The sequence below is a fragment of the Megalobrama amblycephala genome, linkage group LG19, assembly GCF_018812025.1.
Source record: "Megalobrama amblycephala isolate DHTTF-2021 linkage group LG19, ASM1881202v1, whole genome shotgun sequence".
Lineage (NCBI taxonomy): Eukaryota > Metazoa > Chordata > Actinopteri > Cypriniformes > Xenocyprididae > Megalobrama > Megalobrama amblycephala.
The window spans coordinates 11,074,231-11,101,820 of record NC_063062.1 but is presented as its reverse complement, the minus strand read 5'-3'; the positions used below and the strand labels follow the sequence as shown (position 1 = coordinate 11,101,820).

At 36.6% G+C, this 27,590-nt stretch overlaps 1 protein-coding gene across 1 annotated transcript; it reads right to left on the bottom strand.

Moving 5' to 3' along the window:
* nlrc5 (NLR family, CARD domain containing 5) lies at window positions 1-26,396 on the bottom strand. Its single transcript, XM_048168652.1, is given in 48 exon segments — window positions 1-788; window positions 914-927; window positions 929-998; window positions 1,095-1,144; window positions 1,146-1,179; window positions 1,753-1,830; window positions 3,748-3,831; window positions 3,956-4,039; window positions 4,125-4,208; window positions 4,495-4,578; window positions 4,664-4,768; window positions 4,890-4,973; window positions 5,102-5,188; window positions 5,268-5,351; window positions 5,482-5,565; window positions 8,402-8,485; window positions 8,568-8,651; window positions 8,760-8,801; window positions 8,926-8,988; window positions 9,601-9,687; window positions 11,090-11,173; window positions 11,321-11,404; window positions 11,566-11,649; window positions 11,794-11,859; window positions 11,997-12,086; window positions 12,192-12,275; window positions 12,834-12,917; window positions 13,413-13,472; window positions 13,592-13,681; window positions 13,787-13,870; window positions 13,972-14,055; window positions 14,129-14,188; window positions 14,289-14,336; window positions 14,427-14,440; window positions 14,442-14,517; window positions 14,991-15,074; window positions 15,189-15,272; window positions 15,697-15,741; window positions 16,071-16,121; window positions 16,307-16,396; window positions 17,492-17,575; window positions 18,669-18,752; window positions 18,859-18,942; window positions 20,368-21,712; window positions 21,715-22,089; window positions 24,467-24,538; window positions 24,841-25,157; window positions 25,881-26,396. Coding segments are annotated over 47 exon segments (5,259 nt in total). The 5' UTR covers window positions 25,151-25,157; window positions 25,881-26,396; the 3' UTR covers window positions 1-715.
* Between the last annotated feature and the right edge of the window lie 1,194 nt (window positions 26,397-27,590).

Below are 27,590 nucleotides of genomic sequence, written 5' to 3'. Positions count from 1 at the left end.
TGAATTTTATGATGAACCACCTTTATTTATACTATTTCAGTGCATATAAAAAAGAAATAGATAATTAGGATCAGTGCAACTACTAGAGAGGATGGTTGTGCGTTTACCAGTGACACAAGCACTGAGCAATTTCATCAAGTTGAGTCAAGCACTTTACAAATAACAAAAAATTAAATTTTCAATAGACAAATGTTGAACAGATCAAGTAAAATCCAGACATAAATACGCAATTTAAAGGAGAACACAACATGGTGGAGTCCAGGGTGGATCAATGCATGAATGCCCCTAATGGAGGACTGGGCTCTGAGCTTCAAGATATCTTAGTTTGATGTAACAGCAAAGAGCATGACTGTGCTGAACTTTACAAGAGAGCTGCCTGCTTCACTGTGCTACAGCTAGCTAATTAGTCACATTTTAATTGTTTCTAATTGTTGCAATTTAGAAAAGCTGAAAATGTAAATCTCTAAAAACATGTAATTGTGCTTTTTTTTTTTTTTTTTTTGCCGCAGCATAGCTTTTTCTTTACTGACCAGAGCCTATTGTTTGCATTAGATGGTCATGAATGAATCCAGTCCCTGAACAGCTGTTAAGTGTGTTGTTTGGTGCAATGAATTGTTCTAATGAGGTAATGTGTTCCCCAATTAAATAACTTAATGTTAAAACTCTAATAGCACTACACCAATATTATATACAAACGAATTAAAAGAACAAGTGATTAAACTGATGAAAAGTTCAGCCTCTGATCTTGTAGATTCTCAGCATCTTTGGCAATTGGGTTCCTCCAGAGTCTGTATAAAGTGACAAATTCAGAGAATTTTCCTTTGAATGTGCATGTCAAGCAGTTCTACTAGTTGATTCTTATTTATTACGAAAACTAGAATTGTCCGATCAAGAGTGTATATGCAAGTCATACCTTATTACTTCAATAGGAGGGGCATGATGGGAGGCATTTGGCTATTGCTGTTGCTCCTGCCGTGGTTATTTTATTGGCCTCCAGGCTGCAATAATTAGTTTCAATAACATCAGTATACTGTAAATCCAACATGTAATCAAACAAAAAGTTCAACCTTCACTGCAAGCACCCAGGTACTTACTCGAGTCTTTTCAGATTTGTACACAGGGGCAGAATCTCAGCCAGTGCGAAATGCAAGACTGTCGCCACATCCATTCCATGACAAGCTGAAAAAGACAATGACTTTATAAACTAAGGGCAGTTTTTAGAAAAACATACAGGGACCAGAACAATTTAAAGGATTAGTTCACTTTAAAATAAAAATTACCCGAACATTTACTCACCCCTCAAGCTTTCCTAGGTGTATATGACTTTCTTCTTTCTGATGAACACAATCAGAGTTATATTAATAAATATCCTGACGCATCCAAGCTTTATAATGGCAGTGAATGGGACCAACGAGTATGAGCTAAAGAAACTGCATCCATCCATTATAAACGTTCTCCAAACACCGCGTGGAGTATGTTTATGATTGATGGAGGCACTTTCTTCAGCTTCATACTCGTTGGTCCCATTCACTGCCATTATAAAGCTCGGATGCGTCAGGATATTTATTAATATAACTCAGATTGTGTTCATCAGAAAGAAGAAAGTCATATACACATAGGATGGCTTGAGGGTGAGTAAAGCTTGGGGTAATTTTCATTTGAAAGTGAACTAATCCTTTAATGTGTGGGTCCATCCATGCATTTATGAGTCAAACTACAGTATTTAAAGAAGTCTGAAATATCTCATCCCACCTGACATCTTCTATGGATGGACAGTATTTGAGGGATGATGCCACACCAACCAGATCTGAACTCCCAATTGAAGTCAAACTGAGAGACAAGTAGTTACAGTGGTTTACAGTATGCAGCAGTATACAATAACCAAATCACCTTATATACTGTTCAAAAGTTTGGGGTCACTTGAAATAAGTCACTTATACTCACCAAAGCTGCATTTATTTAAATAAAAATACATTAATATATGTGAAATATTGTTACAATTTAAAATAACTGTTTTCTATTTTAATATATATTTTTATGTAAATTGTAAAATGTCATTTATTCCTGTGACGGCAAAGCTGAATTTTCAGCGTAATTACTTCAGTCATTAGTGTCACATGATCCTTCAGAAATTATTCTAATATGCTGATCTGATGAATAGAAATGTTAAAAAGAACAGAATTTATTTGAAATAGAAATCCTTTGTAACATTGTAAATGTCTTTATTGTCACTTTTGATCAACTTAAAGGTGCCCTAGATTGTTTTTTTACAAGATGTAATATAAGTCCTAGATGTCCCCTGAATGTGTCTGTTAAGTTTCAGCTCAAAATACCCCATAGATTTTTTTTTAATTAATTTTTTTAACTGCCTATTTTGGGGCATCATTAACTATGCACTGATTTTTTCAGCACGGCCCCTTTAAGAGATGCGCTTCCTCTGCCCCACGAGCTCTCGACTATATATACATCACATAAACAAAGTTCACACAGCTAATATAACCCTCAAATGGATCTTTACAGATGTTCGTCATGCATGCTGTATGCATGCTTCGAATTATGTGAGTAAAGTATTTATTTAGATGGTTACGTTTGATTCTGTGTCAGTTTGAGGCTATGCTCTGTGGCTAAAGCTAACATTACACACTGTTGGAGAGATTTATAAAGAATGAAGTTGTGTTTATGCATTATACAGACTGCACGTGTTTAAAAATAAAATAGCAACGACTCTCGTCTCCGTGAATACAGTAAGAAACGATGGTAACTTTAACCACATTTAACAGTATATTAGCAACATGCTAATGAAACAAATACAATACAATTTACAAATATCACTAAAAATATCATGGATCATGTAGTTATTATTGCTCCATCTGCCACGCTGTTGTTCTTGCTGGCTTATTGTCTGTGCAAACCCCGTTAAACTGCCTTTCCTTGTCTAATGCGTCGAATTGGCAATGCATATTGGGGTCCATATTAATGATCCCAACTGAAATCGGTGTTAGTTGAGATCCGAGTGTTTTCCGGAAGTTTTAACAAATGAGATTTACATAAGAAGAGGAAACAATGGGGTTTCAAACTCAATGTATGTCTTTTCCATGTATTGAACTCTTGATTCAACTATGCCGAGGTAAATTCAAATTCTGATTCTAGGGCACCTTTAATGCATCTGTGAATAAAAGTATGAATTAAAACGATGTAAATTTGTTTAAATGCACAATATGTAAGATTTTTTTTATTAAAATACCCCAAAACCACTAGAACAATGTTAAATATTTTAATGTTAAATATATTTTGTTGACTTGTGTACATACATTAACCCAAAAAATTTTAAATCCAGAGAAATCAGCAATTTTAACCAGGACACGGACTGAGTCACTGCGTCGCCTGTCAATGACATATGCGCATCACCCCCGATTTCCAATTTTACTAATATCGTTCTAGATTACTGCATACGCAATGAAAAGAGCAGAAGCGGCCGACTGCAGCAAAAGCATAAAGAAAAAAAAAAAAAGCTCTGCTATTTAAAACTTAAATACATTAACTCATCCATGAACATGATTTCTGCCCAAGTTTGTCAGTTTCCTTTCCATCAAGCTACGCCTTTGTTTTGATTAAGCAACCCTCTAGCGGTGAAAAATTACATATTGTGCCTTTAAAGAAGAAACTTTTGAACAGTAGTGTATGTGATGTAACAAATCCATACATTCTGGTCATATAGTTGGCTCTATAATGTATTTAGTGTCTTACTGTAGTATTTTCAGTGCCTTCATGCTCATGAGACCTTCACAAAGAGCCTTGGATCCTTGTGGGTCAAACTGATTCTCTGACAAACTAAAAAAAAAAAAAAAAAAAAAAAAAAAATCACCATCATTGACATCTTTTTAAAGCAACAGTTTCGTCTAAAATAAAAATTATATCATTATTTATTATGTAGACCACAACACGCATGACTTACTTGAGTTCTGAAAGCCGAGGCAGTAACGGAAGGACTTGAGATAGTTTAGCAGCACTGGCCTGACCAAGCTGGTTTTTGGACAGCCTGTGAAAACAAAATAATGAAGAATGGTCAGCTACTGATTTTGCAAGTAATAACACACATTAATTAAAAAAAGTAAATGCTTTACTGTAGTTTCTGAAGATTTCTGCAATGGGATAGAGCCGTCAGTAGCTTCTCTCCAGCCTGGTCAGTCATACTGTTGTCTGACAGACTGCAAAAATGAAATCACAAATGTCTTGTATGTTAATACATTTTAAAATGTAAAGCATCTGATGGATCCTTGCTGAAAAAAAGTATTAATTTCTTTACAAAAAAAAAAATATCTTACTGACCAGAAACTTTTGAACAGTAGTGTACATTTTAAATAAACCTTAACAAGTTGGTTTATATTTCCACCATATTTAATTGTCTCCACTAGAGGGCGCTCTATCAAAAGCTTTATAAATTGTTCTCTCAGGTAAAGAATAACCTGAATCTCATAGTTGCAGTTGCCATACCTTAGTTTCAGTAGTTCAGTCCATGAAGGAATGTATTTCACAAGCTCACAAGTGCCACCATCTCCCATTCGCCAACTTTCCAACCTGTAAATAGCATAAAAAATGTTTACATATAACCAAATGCTGTTAGCATTTGTGTACATGTGCTTTTAAGGACCACAATACTTACTCAATCTCTTCCATCTGTCTAAAGCCCTTAAAAGAGGCAAGAAGATAGAGTATGCCAGTGCCATTCACAAATGTCTCTGATGTCACCACTCTTATGTTGTTCAAGCTAAGGAGAGCAAACAACCACATTAGACACGAAATAAAAGGATGGGCTTCTGGGAGAGTATCTCTGCTTACTGAGTGTTTGCTAAATCTATAATGAAGACTACAGGGAGTACGAGCCTTACCTGAGCCTCCGAAGGTAGGCCAAACGGCTGAAGCCTTGCGCTAGGATGGTTATACCCTCCTCATCAAGCACTACAGAGTCCAGTCTATAATTGAAAACATAGTATTAAATATGGTATATCCTGTCAATGACTGTGAATGTATTACAAACTAGCCACATTTCTTAAATTCAAGAGTGCAGTGTTTGAAAAGCTGACACTACAACATGTATTACCGTATCTCGGCCAGTGAGAGACACTGCACCAGACCTCTGACCAGGTCACGCCCTCGAGCTGTCGTCCAACCAGAGCACTGGGACAGACTGGACAAAAAGATATCAGCCAATCAGCAATGTTGCACTCTTTTGCGATGAGAAATAATGAAGAAATTCAGGCACTTACTTGAATGACTTTAGATTTGGCACACTTTGAAGAGCTCTCCCAAATATTGCAGCTCCACGGTCACCCAAAACAAGCTGGGACAAACTAAAAGACATATAGGATGGAAAATGTAAATAAGCTCAAATAATGAAATTACACATACTTTTTCCTTGTAAAGACCTTTTTTCCTGTGCAAAAATTAAACTTGTATACAAAGAGTAGTAAGATAACACACCTCAGACTCTCAAATTCTGGGGTGTTTGGTAATGCTTCAGCAAGAGCTTCCACGTCCTCCTCAGCTGCTCCTTTCAAATCAAGACTGTAAAGTATACAGTATTTATAATTTAAAAAAATTATCTTATTTTATGTCAAATTACATAAAATGTTTTAAAGCATGACCATAAACAAAGAGTAAATTAATTCTAAACATTTTTAATATTTATATGAACCGGTTTCACAGACAAAATGTATTTTTGAGCTGTCTTAAAGGGACAGTTCACCCAAAAATGAAAATTTTGTCATCATTTACTCACCCTCAAGTTGTTCCAAAACTTGTATGAGTTTCTTTTTTCTGTTTAACACATAAGAAGTTTGTTGATGGTAGTCTTTGTCTTCTGTAGTATTTTTTTTTCTACTATGGAAGTCAATGGCTACTGTCAACTGTCTGGCTACCATCATTCTTCAAGATATCTTTTGTGTTCAACCGAAGAAAGAAATTCTTACAGGTTTGGAACAGCTTGAGGGTGAGTAAATGATGACAGAATATTAATTTTTGGGTGAATTATACCTTTAACTGAAAGCAACTTGTACTGACATATCTTAAAGTCCTCCTGTAGTCAATAATTTTATCCTTAAAAGGTGCCCTCGAATGAAAAATTAAATTTATCTCGGCATAGTTAAATAACAAGAGTTCAGTATATGGAAATGACATACAGTGAGTCTCAAACTCCATTGTTTCCTCCTTCTTATATAAATCTCATTTGTTTAAAAGACCTCCGAAGAACAGGCAAATCTCAACATAACACCGACTGTTACGTAACAGTCGGAGTGTTCGCCCCCAATATTTGCATATGCCAGCCCGTGTTCCCAACATTATGAAAGGCATTAGACAAGGGCAGAACGTCTGGATATACATAGCTGAATCAACAAACTAGGTAAGCAAGCAAGAACAACAGCGAAAAATGGCAGATGGAGCAATAATAACTGACATGATCCATGATATCATGATATTTTTAGTGATATTTGTAAATTGTCTTTCTAAATGTTTCGTTAGCATGTTGCTAATGTACTGTTAAATGTGGTTAAAGTTACCATCGTTTCTTACTGTATTCACGGAGACAAGAGCCATCGCTATTTTCATTTTTAAACACTTGCAGTCTGTATAATGCATAAACACAACTTCATTCTTTATAAATCTCTCCAACAGTGTGTAATATTAGCATTAGCCACGCAGCATAGCCTCAAACTCATTCAGAATCAATGTAAACAATATAACAGTATACAATACTCACATAATCCGACGCATGCATGACGAACACTTTGTAAAGATCCATTTTGAGGGTTATATTAGCTGTGTAAACTTTAAGGCACTGTTTAAGGCAAGCGCGAGCTCTGTGGGCGGAGAGCACGGGATTTAAAGGGGCCACAGCATAAATCGGCGCGTTTATAATGATGCCCCAAAATAGGCAGTTAAAAAAATTTATTAAAAAAAATCTATGGGGTATTTTGAGCTGAAACTTCACAGACACATTCAGGGGACACCTTAGACTTATATTACATCTTTTAAAAACATAATCTAGGGCACCTTTAAAATTCATTTTTGATCACCAAAATGACATTTAAAGTTTTTTCCTGTGAAAAAAATTTCTTTATGCCTTAAAATTGCTTGAATGTAACTCTACACCCTTGCCTCATTTAATATTTGCGGATCAAGGAATTTTCAAATTAGCCCCACCTCCACTCGCTCGCGCCAGCTCAGAGATCCACTCGGTCAACTTACTGAGGTAAACGCTGCACAATGGTATCGCTTTTTACAACATCGGATACATAATGTTAATTAATATGATAAGCCTTTTGTTTGACTATGTTATCAAACAGCTAATAATGTGTTGCTAATGCTATACAAACCATGTTCCCGTTTGCCATGTCAGAGTCAGACAGCTGCCTTCTAACACTCAGTATCCTCACAAACGCTTTGAACAACTCAGAACGTCAGTGGATAAAGGCATATAGTTCATCATAACATCATAATATACATCTCATACACCCACCATATTGCTAAATCTACACGATTTTTCATATCAACAGAAAAATGTTAAAAAAATACTCAGCAATGGTGGTGACATGAATTTGCACATGGTTTGTCCAGACAGACATATAAACATCATTAAAAAACTTGATTTTCACCAAAGGGGGTCTTTAAAATATGTCAGTGCCATTGTTTTGTCTCAGGATGCATACCAGTAATGTTTTTTTTTTCTCTAAGGCATTTTTATAAAAGCTACTTAAATGTCCTAATTTAACTAAGTCATAATCCTGGCTTAATCTAAGCCTTGTCTGTAAAACCAGGCCATAGTGTGTCATGTTTTAGTTTTAGGTTTGTCCTGTTTAGTCATTGGCTCATTTTTTGATTAACTCCTGGTGTTCCTTGTTATGTTACAAGTCCATGTGTATTAATACCCCTCATGTTCCATTGTTCTTGATCTGGCTTTCTGTAACATATTCACTGGAGGTAAGTTTATTAATTTGATAACAAAATACATAACTAAAAACTTGACTAGAAAAGAAACATGAACATATACTTAAACATGGACTTGAACATGAACTTTGACATCACCTAACAACAGGTTACAAAGAACAATGTAACACAAGGAACATGTACTAATCACATAATGAACACCCTGAAAGTAATCAAAACAATGACTAAACAGAACAGAGAAACACATGACTAGAATAAACCAATGCAAAATGAAAGACATGGAAACTAAAACGAGATTCACAAACTCAAAAACAAAATGTGACAGTGTGAAAATTATTTCTATTTAAAAAAAAAAAAAAAACGACTGTCCATCAGTTGTGGCATCATTTCTACCACACCCATACATGTAAAATAAAGATTGCTATCTGTTTATTGTGCTTAATTATGAAACACTTACGTGAGATTCCTGAGATTCGATAAGGATGGAATGACTGCAGAAAAAAACTCTGTGACATTTCTGTCCACTTTCAGCTGAGAGAACCTGGATACAAAATGAAGTAAGATTCAAAATAAGAAAAAAAGACATAATACACCAAAATCAGCATAAACTCTCACTGACATACTTTAAATCCTGCAAGCCAAGACATTTCTGGATGGGAAGTGTCAGAGGAGCGAGATGCTGTCCTTCTATGTCACAGCCATCAAAGCTAAAGAATGTGACAAAAGTGATTTTGTACATCAAATGCACAGAATATCATGTTAAAATACAAGTTAAGAAAAATGCACAACCTTACAAGCAAAAAAAATCAACACACCTGATGGATTGAAGAGCAGGTGAGAAATTTTCAGGATGAGCGCTATCAGACAGAAAAGGGTCAAATTAACTTTGCATAGGTAATATTGTAAACTATTCTTATACACAATATTTATAGTACTCCACACTCTATGAGCGTAAAAATTATAGCGAGTTATGAAACTTACATAGAGATGGAGCTGGGACTGGAATTGTCCTGTGTAATGATGTTTATGGAACCACGGCTGACCCTGCAAATGTTTGGTAAAAGATGTTTTTTAATCTCCTTGCAATATTTTGCACTAAAATGTTTACATTATCACTAAGGAATACATTATTAAGTTAGGATCACTTGCAAATGGAAATACTGTGCGTAAATAAAAATGAGTTGTGTTATTGAACATGAATGTGTGAGTGGATTGAAGTAGGATGAAATTAGGGTCACATTGCCACACAGGAAACCATTCGGTAACCTACCCACAACCCACACACAGTCATTGCTTGAAGAGAAAAATTAAAGTGAGGGTGCGGTATGCATGGAAAAGGTAAAAATTGAAAAGTTCCGGTACTGCGTACCGACGTGTACCGGCCCACTTCAAGCACTGCACACAGTTAAATAAACAGACACATTTTGGTTAACTCGAGTAATTTTGAACAATTCAACAGGTGAACTGTTAATAATATTAATATCGCTTTGTCTCTTTCACTACTTTTGCAGTTTTATATATATCACATATTAATACAAACTTTGTGGTGTGCTTACAAGGTTGTGAAAATTGGTACATGTTGTCATAAAGGCCATAAAGTTATCAGTGGTCACATGATGTGTGTGTGGCTTGTAGGGTACTGCTTCAGAACTGCACCTGATTTCTCTGATGTGTGGCTGCAGATTGAGGCATTTGGCAATTAGACTGATAACAGCACTTCCTGTCAGCCATGGCTCTTCAATCCTAATGAAATGATTCCAAACATCATTATCCTCACATTGTATCTGCTCTATAAAAATAGAAACTAATCACAGAAATAAACTTTCATTGTTTCTTAGGGCATTTTTAGCTCTTTGAACTTTTGGAAAATAAATGTAAAACATTTTTCACACATTCACAAGTTTATGTATTAACAATGTCCAACAGAGTATATACATGTATCACAGGAAAATTCTGACATTTGTTTCCCACACATCCACCACAATTTCCATCACGTCTCAAAACATTTTTTGTGTTTAACATTCTATAATGGGATAAATGGAATTTTTTTGTTACAGCTAATTTCATAGCTAGCATTTTATATATGATAAATACACACAATTACATTCTATGTTCACACTTTTATCTAATTTGAGAAAATTACAGCCTCATTGGAAATGACATACAAAACATTCTGTAAGAGAAACAAAACTTGATTTTTGCTTTATATTCTATGTCTCATATTTCATATCAATAAATACTGAAATGGTTTATATTTGTTACACTATTTGTTTAATAGTTTTAGAGTTTTTTAATATTTATATTTTTAAATTGAAAGTCTGGGTTTGGGACAAGGGTAAAATATAAAAATCTATGAAGAGATATATATTATTAAATGTTTTATAAAACGGTTAGTTCCTGTCCTTGAATCTGATTTGTCAATAGCGGTGTTTTATTCACGATAAAACACGGCTACGACCGCTTCACCCAACGGTTCTGTGTATCACTACACAACACCCTTAGCAACCACTCTTAGCAACGTAAACTGTATGTTCTCAGTTGATATTGTTCATGGAAGCTCACTGTATTATGTAAAGGGTATTGTGAGAAAGAGATCGATTGAGCGAGTTTATTACCTGCATTCAGATTTAGCATTTTCCTTTAGGTCAGTCCTATGTTCATAATAAAAAATCTGTTTAAATGTCCGATGTATTATCTTGTCCTTTTAACAGTTAAGGGGTTTTCCCGTGACTGACAGCGCTAGTCAAAGCATTTGTCAGTTGCGTCTTGTTCCGTTTTCACAACAATTCAGTCTTTTCAATATAAAAGTCTTCGCTACTTACTAACACACTCATAAAGACAGTCTTTGCCACCATCTAATGGTGTAATAATGTAACTTCTGTTGCTGTTCACGGGGCTATTTTTTCCGGTGAAAGAAAGTCTTTTAGTGATTTTACTTCATGAAAGTTGCATTGTTACATAATATTTGTATTGTGTGGTAACCGTTTTATAAAAGCAATAAGGTACTCAAGGCTAGTGTTGTATCATGAATAAATCACGGCTGAAGGGGTTGCTCCACTTTACGTAGCATAGCCTCTCCTTATAAAAAATGCCAGAAGTTAAAGAAACACCCTTAAATAAACAGATGTTTTTTTTCTGTTCTTACCTGATGTCTCTGTGTTGGTGACAGCTACTGAACTGTTTGACAAAATACTCTATTTGCTCAGAAACCAGACCGTTATTTCTTAATCTGAGAGGAATAGAAAAATGTGCATTAAAACCCTGTGTTAATATGCCAACTATCCAAACTATCCAAAAATCCATGCAACTGTTGAAAGATATGTCATAAACAAATGTCATAATTTATCTGAAAGATCAATCCTTATAAAAATCTTACTTCACAGTATGGATTGTGGAGAGCTTAGCCAGGCTGTCCAGTAAAAAGTAAAAGCCTTGACTCTGCAGTGTATTAGAAAACAATCTAAAGAAAGAGAGGAACAATAAAGATTTTTAACACCAATGGATCTATAAGGTACAGCATTTTTCTGTGAGGACAGTAGGCCTACTGAGTTTTACAAGTTATGAAGTGTGCACAAAACACTTATATTGTACATAGTAATGTAACTGTGGTGAAATACTCACTCTAATGTAAGTAGTCTAGGGCATCTGTTCAGGATTTCCACAAGCTTCTTCAAATGTGTGCCCTCAAAACTGCACTCCCTTAACCTGTATGTCAAGACAACTATAAGAGGAAGCTCAACAAAAAAAAAACACTTTCACTTTTGACTTAAGTGAATGAATCATATTATCTGCGTGACTATTTGATTGCGTGTTGACTGTGATGCCTCACATGCATTTTGTGGAAATTACCTAAGAGTCTTGCCATTGACATGTTCCTGCACAAAATGAATCAAAGACTGATCTTCCACTCCAAGACTAAAGATGAGAAAAGCATATACATTAGCTAACAAACCTCACTTTCTTTGAGAATAACTGAAAAAAAAACATTTTCTGTGAACCAATGTCAATGAAAAGTAAGGAACAAACTTAAGTGTTAGTGCATTATCCATTACCTGACTTCAACAGCAACAACTTTTTCGCAGGTATTCATTGAGTTGACCAGATCCAGTGCGCCTACTTGAGTCATTCGGTTGCCACTGAGACTGTGAAGGAGAACAATAAGTAAACTTTATGAGGTAAATTATTCCAGAATGTCAATTACAAGCAAATGTGAAAACGAATGTCAGTGAAGACAGGCTGCCTCTTACCTCACAGAGCTTGAGATCTTTAGTTTGGGCAAATAATCAACAAAACATTTCACCCCTTCATCTCGGAGAAGGTTATGAGACAAGCTACAATGGAGAAAGAAAAAAAAATAACTCTTTGTGATAACATCATATTAAAATGTACCAAATACAAAGTTCTGTCATGAAACTCTAGATGGCGCAGGCTAATAGGTCCTTTAACTCAACCTGCTCGTAATCACATCATTATCTATAGGGCACGGCTGATTGGTTCGTGCTGTATCAGTGGCCAATGAGCTCACGTGCTCAACCTTTAAAAACTTGGGTAGCATTGGCCTTAGCAGTGGAGCGTGCTTTCAGAAACCCTTTACCTTCCTCAGCTCCACCTGTATAAATCTGCTACGGGTAATTCATGTATGCTATATTGTACAACAGCACATGTCTTACTTGCTCACAGCAGCGTGTTGTGTATGTATTGGCAGTAGCAGCAATAATCAACAGCAGTAGCAGCAATAAAAGCAGCAGCAGCGTAACAAATCTATTCCGCCAAGACCAAATATATCAACATTGTCATACCCATTACCATGCCGAACACTCAGAGAGTTGACATGACAGAACTTCTATTAAGATGAGAAAACGGGAGTAAAAGGACAGAGAAATACTTACACCAGTTCAGATAGGTGAGGACAGTTCTCCAGTATACTTGAGAGCTTCTCAACATTGGCTTTGCTCAGTTTATACTCTGTGAGCCTGTTAACATTACAGAGAGAGTCAAACTCCCTGTTTCCAAAGGCACCAGGGCCATAAAATAAACTGATAATTTATTACAGTGGTTCAGCATTCAGCATAACAGCATTCAGTTTAAGATGCATTGCATCAAAAGCAGTGTTATTTTAATATTATTTATATCCCAGACAGCAACATAGTGTGGGCCAGATCCAGCCCACCTCTGGTATATGTGGATTACACGCGGACCAGATGTAGGCCAGATCTGGGCCGACACTATGTTGCTGTCAGGGATTGTTGTATTATATTAATCACTTCATATAGTTTTCACAAGAAGGCAGAACTCACTGCATGTGCTGAAGTGATTGACAGCTTCAGTAATTTTAAAGAGCGTATCATGCTGCTAAGAAGAACTTGACCATTTAGTGACCATCCTGATATAAATCTAAATAACTGAAAAGTATTATTTGTGTCATAATCACATGGCCACTGCATCAAAGGTGAGCTGACATTACTTACTTGCAAATTGCTGCCTCTGCTTTTTCAGGAACAAATTTGATGAATGCTTCTGCCTGGTGTCTAAGAATCATGTTAAAAGCAATTTTAGGAATTCGAATAATCAATATTAGTGATTTTAAAAGTATATTTTAAGAAAGTTAACACTACTGTAATATTTGATGTGATCTTAAGTAAGACACCTTAGTTCTACAGCCGTGACACGCTGGCAGTCAGCTAGAGATCTGACCAATAACAAAGCCCCATTTGTAGACAAGTCAACATGACTTAAGCTGAAAAATAAGGTAATCTTAGATGAATAAAAGTAATATCAGGTCATTCATCATAGGGATCAATTACAGCTGTGCTGCAGGAACCAGACTCTCATGGCCACTTACTTCAGTAGATGAAGAGAAGACATTTCAGGAAGGATCAACATTAACTTCTCAATGGACTCATTTGATAATTTTAGATGGGAGAACCTGTAACACAAATAAACAATGTGAACTAGCAGAACGTAGGTGATCCATATATAACAGTCTTTTGTCTACACTATAGATTAGCAGACAATAGATCTACTCACTCAATCTCCAGAAGGTTTTTACATTTAACCAACTGCCTACACAGCTTGGCCATGTAGACAGGTTGGATATCGCAATGGGTTAAACTGGAAAGACAAAAAAACACAATAAATTAAACGATCATCGCTAAATCAATGTATAGAAGCAAAAGAGATGTACCTGAGTTTTTTATGCACATGTATCCCATTTTCACTTGGGCTCAGCTGTCTTGAAGTTTGTCTGCATTAATGAAGCACATTGGTTATACTACAGGCAACATTATATATTTATATATAACATACTGAGCAAATATGGCTGCAACCACAACTGTTTTCAGTACCTTCCAGTGGTATCAAACCAAAGAACCAACTTTTTCTTTTCATTTCCACTGGTGAGAAAAAGCACAGTGTTAGCATTTTAACAGCAATTAAAAACAGGCAGAAAAATGACCAAAAACTGATATTAACAAGGTATTTACCTTGCATCCACTCTTCCTCAGGTTCTTCTGGTTACAAAGGGCAGAAGCAAGCATCACCACCCCATCCATATCAACACCATTTTCACTGACACTGTGTGAGTGTTCAGAAACAAAATACATACTGTTTTGAAAACAGAAATGCACCGGCGGTATGTTACATGGGGAAGTTCTTTTAAAAAAAAAATTGGAACTGTTAAAACCAAATTTATGCAGTTGTGGCCTAATGGTTATAGAGTCGGACTTGTAACCGAAGGAGTCTCAGTACTCGCAGGAAATGTAGGTGGGGGGAGTGAATGAAAAGTGCTAACTTCCACTCTCATTACCCACAACTGAGGTGCCCTTGAGTAAGGCACCTAAACCCCATTCACTCCACGGGTGCAGCAACCAAAATGTCTACCCACTGTTATATGTTCACAGTGTGTGTGTGTGTGTGTGTTCATCACTGTATGTGTGCACTTGGACGGGTTAAATGCAGAACACAAATTCCGAGTATGGGGCACCATACATGGTCACACGTCACTTTACTTTCACTTTCAAATGAAGCAGATAAAAACATTGGCCTACTTGATCTCCTGAATTGTTCCTAGTTCAGGCAGAAGGTCCAGAATCTTCTTTAGGCCCTTGTTACTCAGCGAGTTGTAGGACAAACTGAGAGATGAGGAAAACATGTAACATCAGTGCTGTACTATATGAAGAATTGTGGGTGTATGAACTCCACTTTGAGGTATATTGAAGTTTAGAAGGTGGGATTTTAATACTTACTCTAAAAGTGTTATGAAGGAGAAGCCCTTGAGTTTATTACACAAACTGGCTACATGGGAAACTGTGATGTTACATTGCTTAAACCTATAAAGAAACAATTAAACATGTATTTCCTGTCAGTGCAGTATGTTTGGTTTGGAAAATATTACCCACTGAAACAATGGTCATTTCTCGTGAGGTTTTGCATCACATTTGTCTTTTGTTTGCCATCTTCAATATAACCAATGATTGCATAACTTCTGCCAAGCCAACCCTCTTCCACAAACTATCTGACTCTGTCCTCCTGAAATGCTGCCCAGTGATGAACACTTGTACTTTATAGACACAATACACCACCTTATTAAACATAACAAGATGAAAGCACTGTAAGATATAATGAAGCCATAAAGTTTAAATCCATTAAGTCTAAAGTTCAGAGTTAAGTTTAAAATCTAGACTTTGTAACTAAGCATTCATTTGTTGTCCTTTATCTGCAAAGAAATATTATTTCAAAGGACTTAGCACTTACCTTAAATTCTTTGTCCCTTCCGTGTTATTCAAGTCTGTGTTTTCACTAAGAAAGAAAAAGTGAGAAAAAAAATATATTATTTTGTAGTTTTATTATATTCAAATTGTATGGATTTTTATTGTGTTATCGAATGCCATGAGTGACCATCAAACTGTGCAGAAAATAAATAATGCACACCATCTATCACCTATAATATGTGTCCCTTTCAGGACATAGTGCATTGCACTGCAATAACTGGCCAAGTGCATATTGCACAAAGCAACCACAAATGATATGCAAACAGGAAATGTGAAATATGAAAAACATGATTTGGAGTTATAGGGTATTACCAATCCAAACACATATTTAGAGACTTTCTGGCAGTCAGCACTCACCACATTGTGTCAGAGCTTTGTGAGAAGGAAAGGCTGATCTCTTTATTCCCCCTGTATACAATAAGAGAGAATGAAACATCCCATGACAGTGAAATGGACCCAAATGGACAGGTCAAGTGACGTGCCCTAATCTTCAAAAACCATGAACTACACAGGTCAAAACATGGAGAGATTAATATTCATTTTACTGTTACATTTTACATAAATGTATTATACAGGCCAACAAAACAACATACTCAATATGGACTTCCTGAACAGAAGGGCAGGCAGCCATCCTCTCAATGAGTGTGAGGACTCCATCTGTGGAAATGATGTTTTTCCCCATCCTGAGTAAAAGTGTAAGGACGTAAAATAACACTGTGAGTTTTTTTTTTTTTTAAAGGTGCCCTAGATTATGTTTTTAAAAGATGTAATATAAGTCTAAGGTGTCCCCTGAATGTGTCTGTGAAGTTTCAGCTCAAAATACCCCATAGATTTTTTTTAATTAATTTTTTTAACTGCCTATTTTGGGGCATCATTATAAACGCACCGATTTTATCCTGCAGCCCCTTTAAATCCCGTGCTCTCCGCCCACAGAGCTCACGCTTGCCTTAAACAGTGCCTTAAAGTTTACACAGCTAATATAACCCTCAAAATGATCTTTACAAAGTGTTCGTCATGCATGCGGCATGTATGTGTCGGATTATGTGAGTATTGTATACTGTTATATTGTTTACTTCTGATTTTGAATGAGTTTGAGGCTATGCTCCGTGGCTAACGGGTAATGCTACACTGTTGGAGAGATTTATAAAGAATGGAGTTGTGTTTATGCATTATACAGACTGCAAGTGTTTAAAATGAAAATAGCGACGGCTCTTCGTCTCCGTGAATACAGTAATAAACGATGGTAACTTTAACCACATTTAACAGTACATTAGCAACATGCTAACGAAACATTTAGAAAGACAGTTTACAAATATCACTAAAAATATCATGTTATCATGGATCATGTCAGTTATTATTGCTCCATCTGCCATTTTTCGCTATTGTTCTTGCTTGCTTACCTAGTCTGATGATTTGGTTGTGCACATCCAGACGTTAATACTGGCTGCTCTTGTCTAATGCCTTTTATAATGTTGGAAACGTGGGCTGGCATATGCAAATATTGGGGGCGTACTGTTACGTAACAGTCGGTGTTATGTTGAGATTCGCCTGTTCTTCTGAGGTCTTTTAAACAAATGAGATTTATATAAGAAGGAGGAAACAATGGAGTTTGAGACTCACTGTATGTCATTTCCATGTACTGAACTCTTGTTATTTAACTATGCCAAGATAAATTAAATTTTTCATTCGAGGGCACCTTTAATGCAGTGAATGTCTAAATACGTGAAGGAGAGCGGCATCAGTTTTTTCAGCTTTTGAAACGAAAACACACTACTCACAAAACGGAGGAGATGTTGGGCAGTCTGGATAGTGTTTCTGCAATCACTCTTATACCCTCATCTTTCAAGGAGTTATCGCTGACACTGTCAGATAAACAAAACACACTAATTGACACAAGACAAATGTTCATGACAGATCATCAAGACCACCTACTGTAAAATTTTGGAAACAGTGTCCATTCCAATTTCAAAAATAAGCAGAAACACACACCAATCAGGCATTAACATTATGACCACCTTCCTAATATTGTGTTGGTCCCCTTTCGCTGCCAAAACAGCCCTGACCCGTCGAGGCATGGACTCCACTAGGTAGGTGGTACGTGTCAAAGTAAATCCACATGGAAGGTTTCCCAGCAGAATATTGCCCAAAGCATCACACTGCCTTCACCGGCTTGCCTTCTTCCTATAGTGCATCCTGGTGCCATGTGTTCCCAGGTAAGCAACGCACATGCACATGCATCCACATGATGTAAAGGAAAACGTTATTCATTAGACCAGGACACTTTCTTCCATTGCTCCGTGGTGCAGTTATGATGCTCACATGCCCATTGTTGGCACTTTCGCGGTGGACAGGGGTCATATGGGCACCCTGACTGGTCTGCAGTTATGCAGCCCCATACACAACAAATTGCGATGCACTGTGTATTCTGACACCTTTCTATCAGAACCAGCATTAACTTCTTGAGCAATATGAGCTACAGTAGTTCGTCTGCTGAATCGGACCACACAGGTCAGCCTTCGCTCCCACATGCATCAATGAGCCTTGACCGCCCATGACCCTGTTGCCAGTTCACCACTGTTCCTTCCTTGGACCACTTTTGATAGATACTGACCACTGCAGACTGGGAACACCCCACAGTTTTGGAGATGCTCTGACCCAGTAGTCTAGCCATCGCAATTTGGCCCTTGTCAAACTTGTTCAAATCATTTTTCCTGCTTCTAACACATCAACTTTGAGGACAAAATGTTCACTTGCTGCCTAATATATCCCACACACTAACAGGTGCCGTGATGAAGATCAGTGTTATTCACTTCACCTGTCAGTGCTCATAATGTTATGCCCGATCGGTGTGTATCAGAAATATATTTGAACACAAACACAAACATGTCAGGCCAAATCACTAGATTGCCTGAAATTTCAATCTATGCAACACATGGCATAGCAAAATGGTAATACTTTAGATGTGTGATGTGTGGACAGTCCTCCAAAGCCCTGGCAAGTTTAGCAGCTCCAACATCAGTGAGGCCTCCACTGATAAACCTGTAAATCAGAGACAAACATAAACCAAAGCAAAACACACTGCAAGGAAATAGTGTGACAAAATGCAAAAAGGACACAACAGACACTGGTTGAATCAAAAACTTACTCTAGTCGCCACAAGGCCTGGAGTTTAGACAGGATACCGCACAAAGCCTCTGCAAACCTGTCATCATATTTCCGGCTACGGAAACTTGAATGAAATATATTTGAAAGTTGAGTATATCAGCATGACCAGCTTCAAACTAAAAACTGCTTGAGCTTGCACAATAAAATATCCAACAAATTAAACATCTAATATCAAGTGATACAGATAAAATAACAACCAATTATCAGCTAATAGCCAATATGGTACCACTTCATCATGCATCAATATTTAAAGCTGCCATATGGACTTCAATTTACAATACATATCATTTACTACTAGGGTTGCAAAGGGGCGGAAAGTTTCCGGTAAATTTCCGGAAACTTTCCACGGGAACTTAACCTGGGGAATTTTGGAAATATTCCAATTTGGAAACTTAACAGAATTTATGGGAATTAATGAGAATTTATGGGAATTAATTGGAAATTTGGGGAAATTTATATAAATGTATAATATTTATATAAAATGTATCATCTACAAACATAAATATAAACATTTTGTTTGGTCATAACATGACATTTCTTTTTTGCATTCAATTATTTCCAATTTAGTAAATATGTAAAATAAATATTTATTGCAGCAATTGTTATGTGTTATTTATTTCAGTGTCACATAATCCTTCAGAAATCATTCTAATATGCTGATTTGATACTCATTTATTGTCAATTTTGGAAACAGTTGTGCTGCTTAATATTTTTTTGAAACCTGTAACACTTTTTTCAGGATTCATTGATGAATAAAAAGTTAAACAGAACAGCATTTATTCAAAATAGAAATCTTCTCTAACAATATCACTTTAATATCACTTTTTATCAATTTCACACATCCGTGCTGAATAAAAGTATTAATTTCTTTCAAAAAAAAGAAAGGAAAAAAAAAGGAAAAAAATCACTGACCCAAAAATTTTGACCGGTAGTGTATATTGTTACAAAAGATTTCTATTTTAAATAAATGCTGTAAAAAAGTATTACAAGTATCACACTTCTGAAGATCATGTCACACTGAAGACTGGAGTAATGATGCTGAAAATTCAGATTTGCATCACAGAAATTAATATATATTTTAATGTATATTAAAATAGAAAACCATTATTTTAAATTTCACAATATTACTTTTTTTCTGTATTTTTGACCAAATGTGTATGTTATGGACTGGGGGAGTGCACAGTGCATGCATGGGGTGTGGCCTCAATAGCCCTGCAGTAAGTACTGTGCTGTGTGAATGTCAGGTTAAAAATTCAACTGAAATTGCATTAAATCTGGTTGTTTCAACCAAAATTATGCTGCAAGATGTTTTATTTTCAACTACATTTAAGTACCCTGTTATAGGCTAACCTGCAATTTTGCAAATTCCCTGTTTATTCCCGTTAATTCCCATGGAAAGTTTCCAGCTTTGAAAATTCCCGGAATTTTGCAACCCTATTTACAACACATAAATAATTTGTATATAAAGAAGGATTTTATGAAAACTCACATGAGATGACCCACATTCTTGAAACTAGGGAGGATTTCCAAACAATCCAATTCAAGTGAACAGCCACCGAAGTCCAGACATACATTCTGATCAGCAGCTGCTGTTACAAATGCTAAAGAGTCCATGTCAACAGCATTGAGTCTGATATTTCTAAGTTCAAACTGTGGTCTCGAACCAATAACTCTTGCCAGCTTAGCATCTTGGGTTTCATGAGCGCATCGGCACAGCTCCACAATTTTGGGGCCTGTTTGACTGGTACTTCCAGCTAAACCCAGCAAAACGTTACGGACGACAGCTTGGCGCTTTTGTACCAAAGCCATGGCACCCTCGGCCACTTGAAGCTGGACCAAACTGGAGGAGCAGGCCTTCGCCGCAAGCCCACATACGTAAAGATGGAGAGAGTCTGTAAAGACAGATTTTGGGTCAGTCTTGGTGGTCCAGCGGGTTTTCAAGTTAAGCTTCTTCTTAAGCTGACTCTCTGTGATGTTCTGACTGGTCATGAGGTGGAGAGCAGCGAGAAACTCCTGCATCGTAAGGTGCATGAAGGTGAAACCGTATCCTGAAGATCCATCCTCAAACGTCAGCTTCACTCTAGACAGTATCCCGCTTTTGATGCCAAATTCCTTGAGTTCGGGTGGCACTTCCGTGTCCTTGAAGACTATGGTGCTTTCCTCCAGACCTTTGAGGGCCAACTGGCTCATCTCAACAATTTTAGTTCTGTATCTCTGAAGTAGAGGTGTACCAGACACCCCACCTCCATTGCAGCGTCTGAGGAACGCCAACAGGATTTGCATGTAGATTTGAGTTAAGGACGTTGGAAGCTGTAGATCAGTTCTATCACTGGAGAACAGATGATCCACACATACACAGCAGATATGACAGAGTCCAGGTACATGAGACATCGACAAGAGGTGACGGTTGTCCATTAACAAGTTTACAGCCTTCTTTTTGAGTTCATCTCCTTTTTCATGGAAGTATTGCTCAGCGTATTCCTTCACACCCAATCGATCAAACCCCTGAAGCTCACAGGTTATGAATCCAGGGCTCGCAAACATGTCTGTCACATCTCGTGGTCTACAGGTGATCAACACGGTGCAATCTGGAAGGATTTTACGATTGCACAGTCCCGAGAGGAGATCTGTCATTGGCAGAGGTTTGTTTGGGTCAATGGAGCTCTCAAGCTTTTTAGGATTTGTAAGCTTGGCACGAAACTCATCATACCCGTCGAATATGAAGCAGACCTTCTCAGGGTTTGAGAGGATGAATTCAAAAACTGCTTCACTTTCCTCATCATCCTCACAAGCAGGGTAGAAGAGAAAGAGTAGATCTTTCAGGGAAAGATCCGTGAGATAAGATTGAGCTGCCGGAACTCCAGCAGAAACAGCAGGTGGACAGACGGGAAGGAGCCTTGAGCCCAGCTATGGCCGAGGCAGTGCACCAGCAGGGTCTTACCAGATCCAGCCTGGCCCAGCAGCACGACAACCCTGCCAGTGGTTTTCAAAAGAGACTCAACAGACACTTTATGCTCTGACTCTTCTCCTTCATGGTTGTCTAGAGAGGCTTGAGGCTGGATGGTCCTGTCCTTCACTCGTAGAGGGTTCTTTTGTCTTAAATACACCCATGTGTCATCCAGATGGATGTCCTTTACCACAGCCTGTGTCACTGTCTCATGTTTTTGCAGAACCATGGATTTAAGAGCATCGGTATAGATCTGTAAATAATCTAGGTAAGAAAATCAAAACATTGTCAATTTTCTGTGAACAAAAATTTACGTTTTTTTCATACAAAAACCTCAAAAAATACTTAGCTCAAAAATCAATGAACGTTATAGCTTTATTAATAAAATATCAAACCATGTGGCATCTGCAAAAAAAAAAATCATACTAGAAATATGTTTTGCTTCTGTAATTTTGGATTTGTTAACCATTTGTGCACCAAACAAACATCTTTGAAAAGTGTGTTTTGACTCGATTTCTTTAAAATAAATGCCATTTGGTTTGAAATTTGGTTATACATTGAAAAAACTGTGTATATTATTAAGTGTGGTTTAAGTGTCTAATCTGGGATGATTTTAAAGGGATGGTTCACTCAAAAATTTAATTTCGATTATTAATTACTCACCCTCGTTCCAAACCCGTAAGACCTTCATTCATCTTCGAAACACAAATTAAGATATTTTTGATGAAATCCGAGAGCTTTCTGATCACCCTATAAACAGCACTACAGACTACAGCAGTTCAACCTTAAAGGATTAGTTCACTTTCAAATGAAAATTACCCCAAGCTTTACTCATCCTCAAGCCATCCTAGGTGTATATGACTTTCTTCTTTCTGATGAACACAATCTGAGATATATTAATAAATATCCATCATAAATGTACACAGCTCCGGGGGGTTAATAAAGGCTTTCTGAAGCGAAGCGATGCATTTGTGTAAAAAAAAAAATCCATATTTAACAAGTTATGAAGTAAAATATCTAGCTTTTGCCAGACCGCCTTTCGTATTCAACTTACGTAAAAAAGGGAACTGGTGTCGCGTAAGTTGAATAGGGAAGGTGTAGGTCGTAGCGTAAGCTTTTTGAACTGCGAAAGGCATTACACTTTCTTCGTAAATTGAATACTCACTGCCATTATAAAGCTTGGATGCGTCACGATATTTGAAGAGTTTGGTTCCAAAACGCGATAAACGCCATTTTCAAAAAAATTGAGTTTCCGCCAAAGTCAGCATTGTATCTGGTCGGTATCGAAAAGTCATTTATTAATTTTGTGCAAAATGCGACATCTGTCGTGTTATTCTGTAATGTTTTCTCCCTTTCTTTCCAAAACGCGACAAACGCCAGTCTCCTTTTTCTGCAGAATGCGCTATATCTGCTCAACCAATCACAGCGCACCATTCCACGCACTGTAAACATTGAAGTCTTTTTAAAAAGCAGTTTTTAATACCAATGTACTCTGCAAATGTGTTTATTTAACCGTGCGGTGGTGCCAGATACTCTTTAATTGGCAATAACATATAATTTATAACATTAACAAGATGACCCGTTGAATTCATTTTGGGAGCCACGGCTGAATGTATTTTTAGTAAAATGGCTGTATATAAGATAAATATTGGTTTAGACTTAAGTTTAGACTCTGTCATATATGTGAATCAACGTACTTTGTTGTGTATTTTCAATTTGAAAAATAACTTTTATATTGATGGATTAATTGCATTTTGAAAAAAAAAGTGTCATGGATTTATTGCATTTTGGGGAAAAAATTATACATTTTTATAATAAACTTTTTAAAATCAAAATGTAGATTTGAATTTTTAAAGTTTTTATAACCAAAAGATGCTATGTGAAAGTTTGAAACAGAAAATAGTGGTTTTCATCTTGCCACTTTCTTGGTAAAGAAAACACCTTTTTACTCAAATGAATCAAAATGGAGTTACCAAACACTTCATTTATTAATATATCTCCAATTGTGTTCATCAGAAAGAATAAAGTCCACCTAGGATGGCTTGAGGGTGAGTAAAGCTTGGGGTAACTTTCATTTGAAAGTGAACTAATCCTTTAAATGTTATGAAGTGACGAGAATACTTTTTGTGCACAAAAATAATGACTTTATTTAACAATTTCTTCCTTGTCAGTCTCCTACACTGTTCATGTAGTAAACACAGTGCAGCGCTTCGGGTTCTACGTCAGAATGCGGCTCATTATTGGCCGGCTCCTGCATCAGCATCACACGCATGCATCGTGGTGCTCATGTGAACAGCGTTAGCCAATAATGAGCATATACATGAGGGTGAGTAATTAATGAGTTTTGGGTGAACTAACCCTTTAAGTATTATAATGCTGTCAATCACAATGTTTACATTAATAACAATGTCAATGCTCAATGTAATGCTGTAGTGATTTTTAGTCATTTTTAACCATGTTATTTTTTGTTATTTTGATCATTTACAAGATTAATCAAACAAACTGAAATCATTGGGAGATTAAGCTCTTGTTATTGAATGGCTAATCTATTGAACAGCTGGGTTGCTCAAGCCGATTCAAGATATCTTACACAATGAGTCAAAATTCAAAATGGGTGTGTGCCTTTAAGAGTTTAACATACCTAGCCGTGGACGTTTCACATTTCGTGATGGTGAAGAAATATCATTGTCACTTGTATGATGGAAGTTTGTTCCTTCGAAGCATAGAAAACGAAAAATGTCGGAATAATTATAACCCATAATTCATTAACATTCATATTTTAAACGATAGCTCCTTTCTTTTAACAGCTACAGAATACTTTCACTTTCACTTCAAATATTATTTATAAAAATTATGCGTTGAAATTAAATAGTAGAACAAATAATATACAAACTGATATATGTTGTTAAATTGAATCATGATTAATAACACAATTATGCTTTAATATTAATTGATATTATGAGTAGGGGAGACCCAGCAGTAAAAAAAAAAAAAAAAAGTGCAAACATGACTTACCAGCTGTGTGTTCTGCTACAGACAACACTGTCGTTTCGAGATAAAAGGGAATGTTTTCACAGTACTGATATACAGTGAAGAGAAACTGTCTACATATGTTATGGTCTGAAGTTCTGAAGTAATCTACAGTGGCTGAGACAAGGTCTCTGTTGTTGGTCAGTGACCGTAGCTGATCCATTTTGTTAGGGTCCACTAAGGCAAATATCCGATCCAGAACACCACTGTTCTGTTTGCAGAGCAAGTCCACTAGTGCACTGGCCTCCTGGGCCACCAGGAAGCCCCCCGACCAGTCCTCCCTCTCCATCCTCATCCATTAGCTGGGGAAAAAATCAGACTTTGTTTTAGTTAAAATCACAAACCTTATTCACCACAATACATGTAATGGCGTCCGAGTGCTGATCTATACATGTGACAAAGCACAGGTCTATGATGCCAGTGCATGTGGTCTAGAACCAACACTGCGTTTGTTTGGCAATGCTAAAAGCATGTGTATTGCTACAAGTCAGTTTAATAATTTTCAATTCATTATGTATTATTTAAATACTTATATAAACTGATATAGGCACAATTTTTCAGGCTTTGTTATGAACAAAAGACAGTCTGTATGCTACAGGCTAGCCATGACATGTTATTGTTCAGTAGGTATTTTGTGGTAAATGCTTTCAGGATGGCACTCATGTTATCACTGATATTCCAACTAATGTTCTCCATATAAATGCAAAGTAATAGCTACACACAATGTTATATCATACGTAGCTCATTCAAAAGTTTTCTAAGAAGGTTTCTGTCTCTACAATCAATTACTAAAATATAGTAAATAAAACAATATAAATATATATTTAAAGGAGCAGCTCGTGTCCATATGAAGTGACCTGCAGAAAACGACGACGTCAGTGTTCTTCTGGAGACTAGTTGTGTCGAGACTGACCTCGTGGATGCCACTGTTAGTCAACAATGTGCTTTGCTCATGATAATAACTCAGAAGAAGCATTTACAAATGTTCTGTATGTTTATAAGATGTATTGATGTAATGGACTCACCGCTGGTGGCATAACGCATCGGTCCAGCTTTATTCTAAAATGAAACTAAACAAACCCTCTTTGGTTTCGTTTTCTTTTATATGCGACATAAATACGGATCGTCCAAGAGGCAGAATTCAGGCGCGAGACAATTAAACAAAACCCCCAGTCTGCATTACTGCGTCACTTAAGTGTGTTTTAATGTAAAACAACATTTTTATCTATCGACGACTGAGCGTTTCGCTATGTTTATTGTTCTAATACTTTTCTATGCAATCACAACAGAAAGCAATTTATGAAGAATTCATAGACGTTATTTTAATATTAAGTGAACTTCCTATGCATTTAGATAAATAAAATACATTTAGTATATGCTGCTAATTAAAACTACTATGGTTATACTGACTCACTGAACGGTATAATCGATTTCTCAAAGTGTGCATGTCACTTCAAAAATGCAGCTATATCAAGTTTTTAAGTTGTCGTGAGAGAGGGCATATGAGGACAGGACTGCGGTCTTATGTGGTGTTTCCGTCTGCACACACTGAAGCCACCCAGTGGTGAAGTTAAATCACTGCACTCGTTATTACGACATCAATATGTGACCGGTGTTACAATATATTCGGTTTCTGAAATATTCTGTTCCACTGGGTGGCGCTTACACGAATATTCATGATATCCTGCTATTGTGGGCGTGTCGTTGAGACAACGCGCAAGCGAATGGAACTGAAAATATTAGTACACGCTCCTCAAATTGCAGCTGTTTAATAGATTATTTCGAAAAGGTAATAAAATATACAATGTTAGTCAACAGTTCACATGTTCGAAACAATGCATAGTTTGTGTAATATGATAAATCGTCTAAGCTATTTTGCCTGATTGAGTAGAGGACAGGCATTCAGATAAACGGTTAACGTAAGGATACAGAGCAAACATGAGCCAATAACCTTGTTTTGCACTATAATGTGTTTTATGTTTAGCTTTTTTATTATTATTATTTGAGGCTTTAATTTTTAATTTTTTTTTTTTTTTTTTTTTTTTTTTAATAGTTTGATTAGTCTGCTTTCTTCGTTGTCATTCTGTGACTACTGCATAGTGTTGACAACTTGAAATAAACCTCTACAAATGTATCTGTGTCCTAATAAAAATAAGGTATAGACTGATGTGAATATTCGATGTCAACCTTAATTATTATTCAATCAATATTGGTGCACATTGAGTTTTTCACTTTCAACTGTTTTCCAGCAAATTACTTAACGTGTAATATTTGTACAAACAAAAAGATTCAACAACTGAGACATAAACTGAACAAATTTCATAGACATTTGATGAACATCTGAAAGTCTGATGTCTCATCCTCAGCACCAGATTTGCTAGAACTTGCTGTGAGATGTTCCACTCTTCCATCAAGGCAATTCACATTCTCAAACATGTCTGGTGGGACTTATAGTTACATGTGGTTTGGCACTGGAAGGACAATCAGCTGTCCTTCTGTCTTCCTGTAGCACTGTCTCAGGTATCTTACAGACATTGCAGTTTATTGCTCCTCTGTTCTCATCTGCAGTCTTCATACCTCCTGCAGCAGGACTAAGGCACGTTCACAGGTGATCAGAGACCCTGGGCATCTTTATTCTGGTGTTTTTTAGAGTCAGTAGAAATGTCTCTTTAGTGTCCTAAGTTATTGTAACTGACCTTGATTGACCTATAGGTGCATGTGCAGTTGAAAAACAT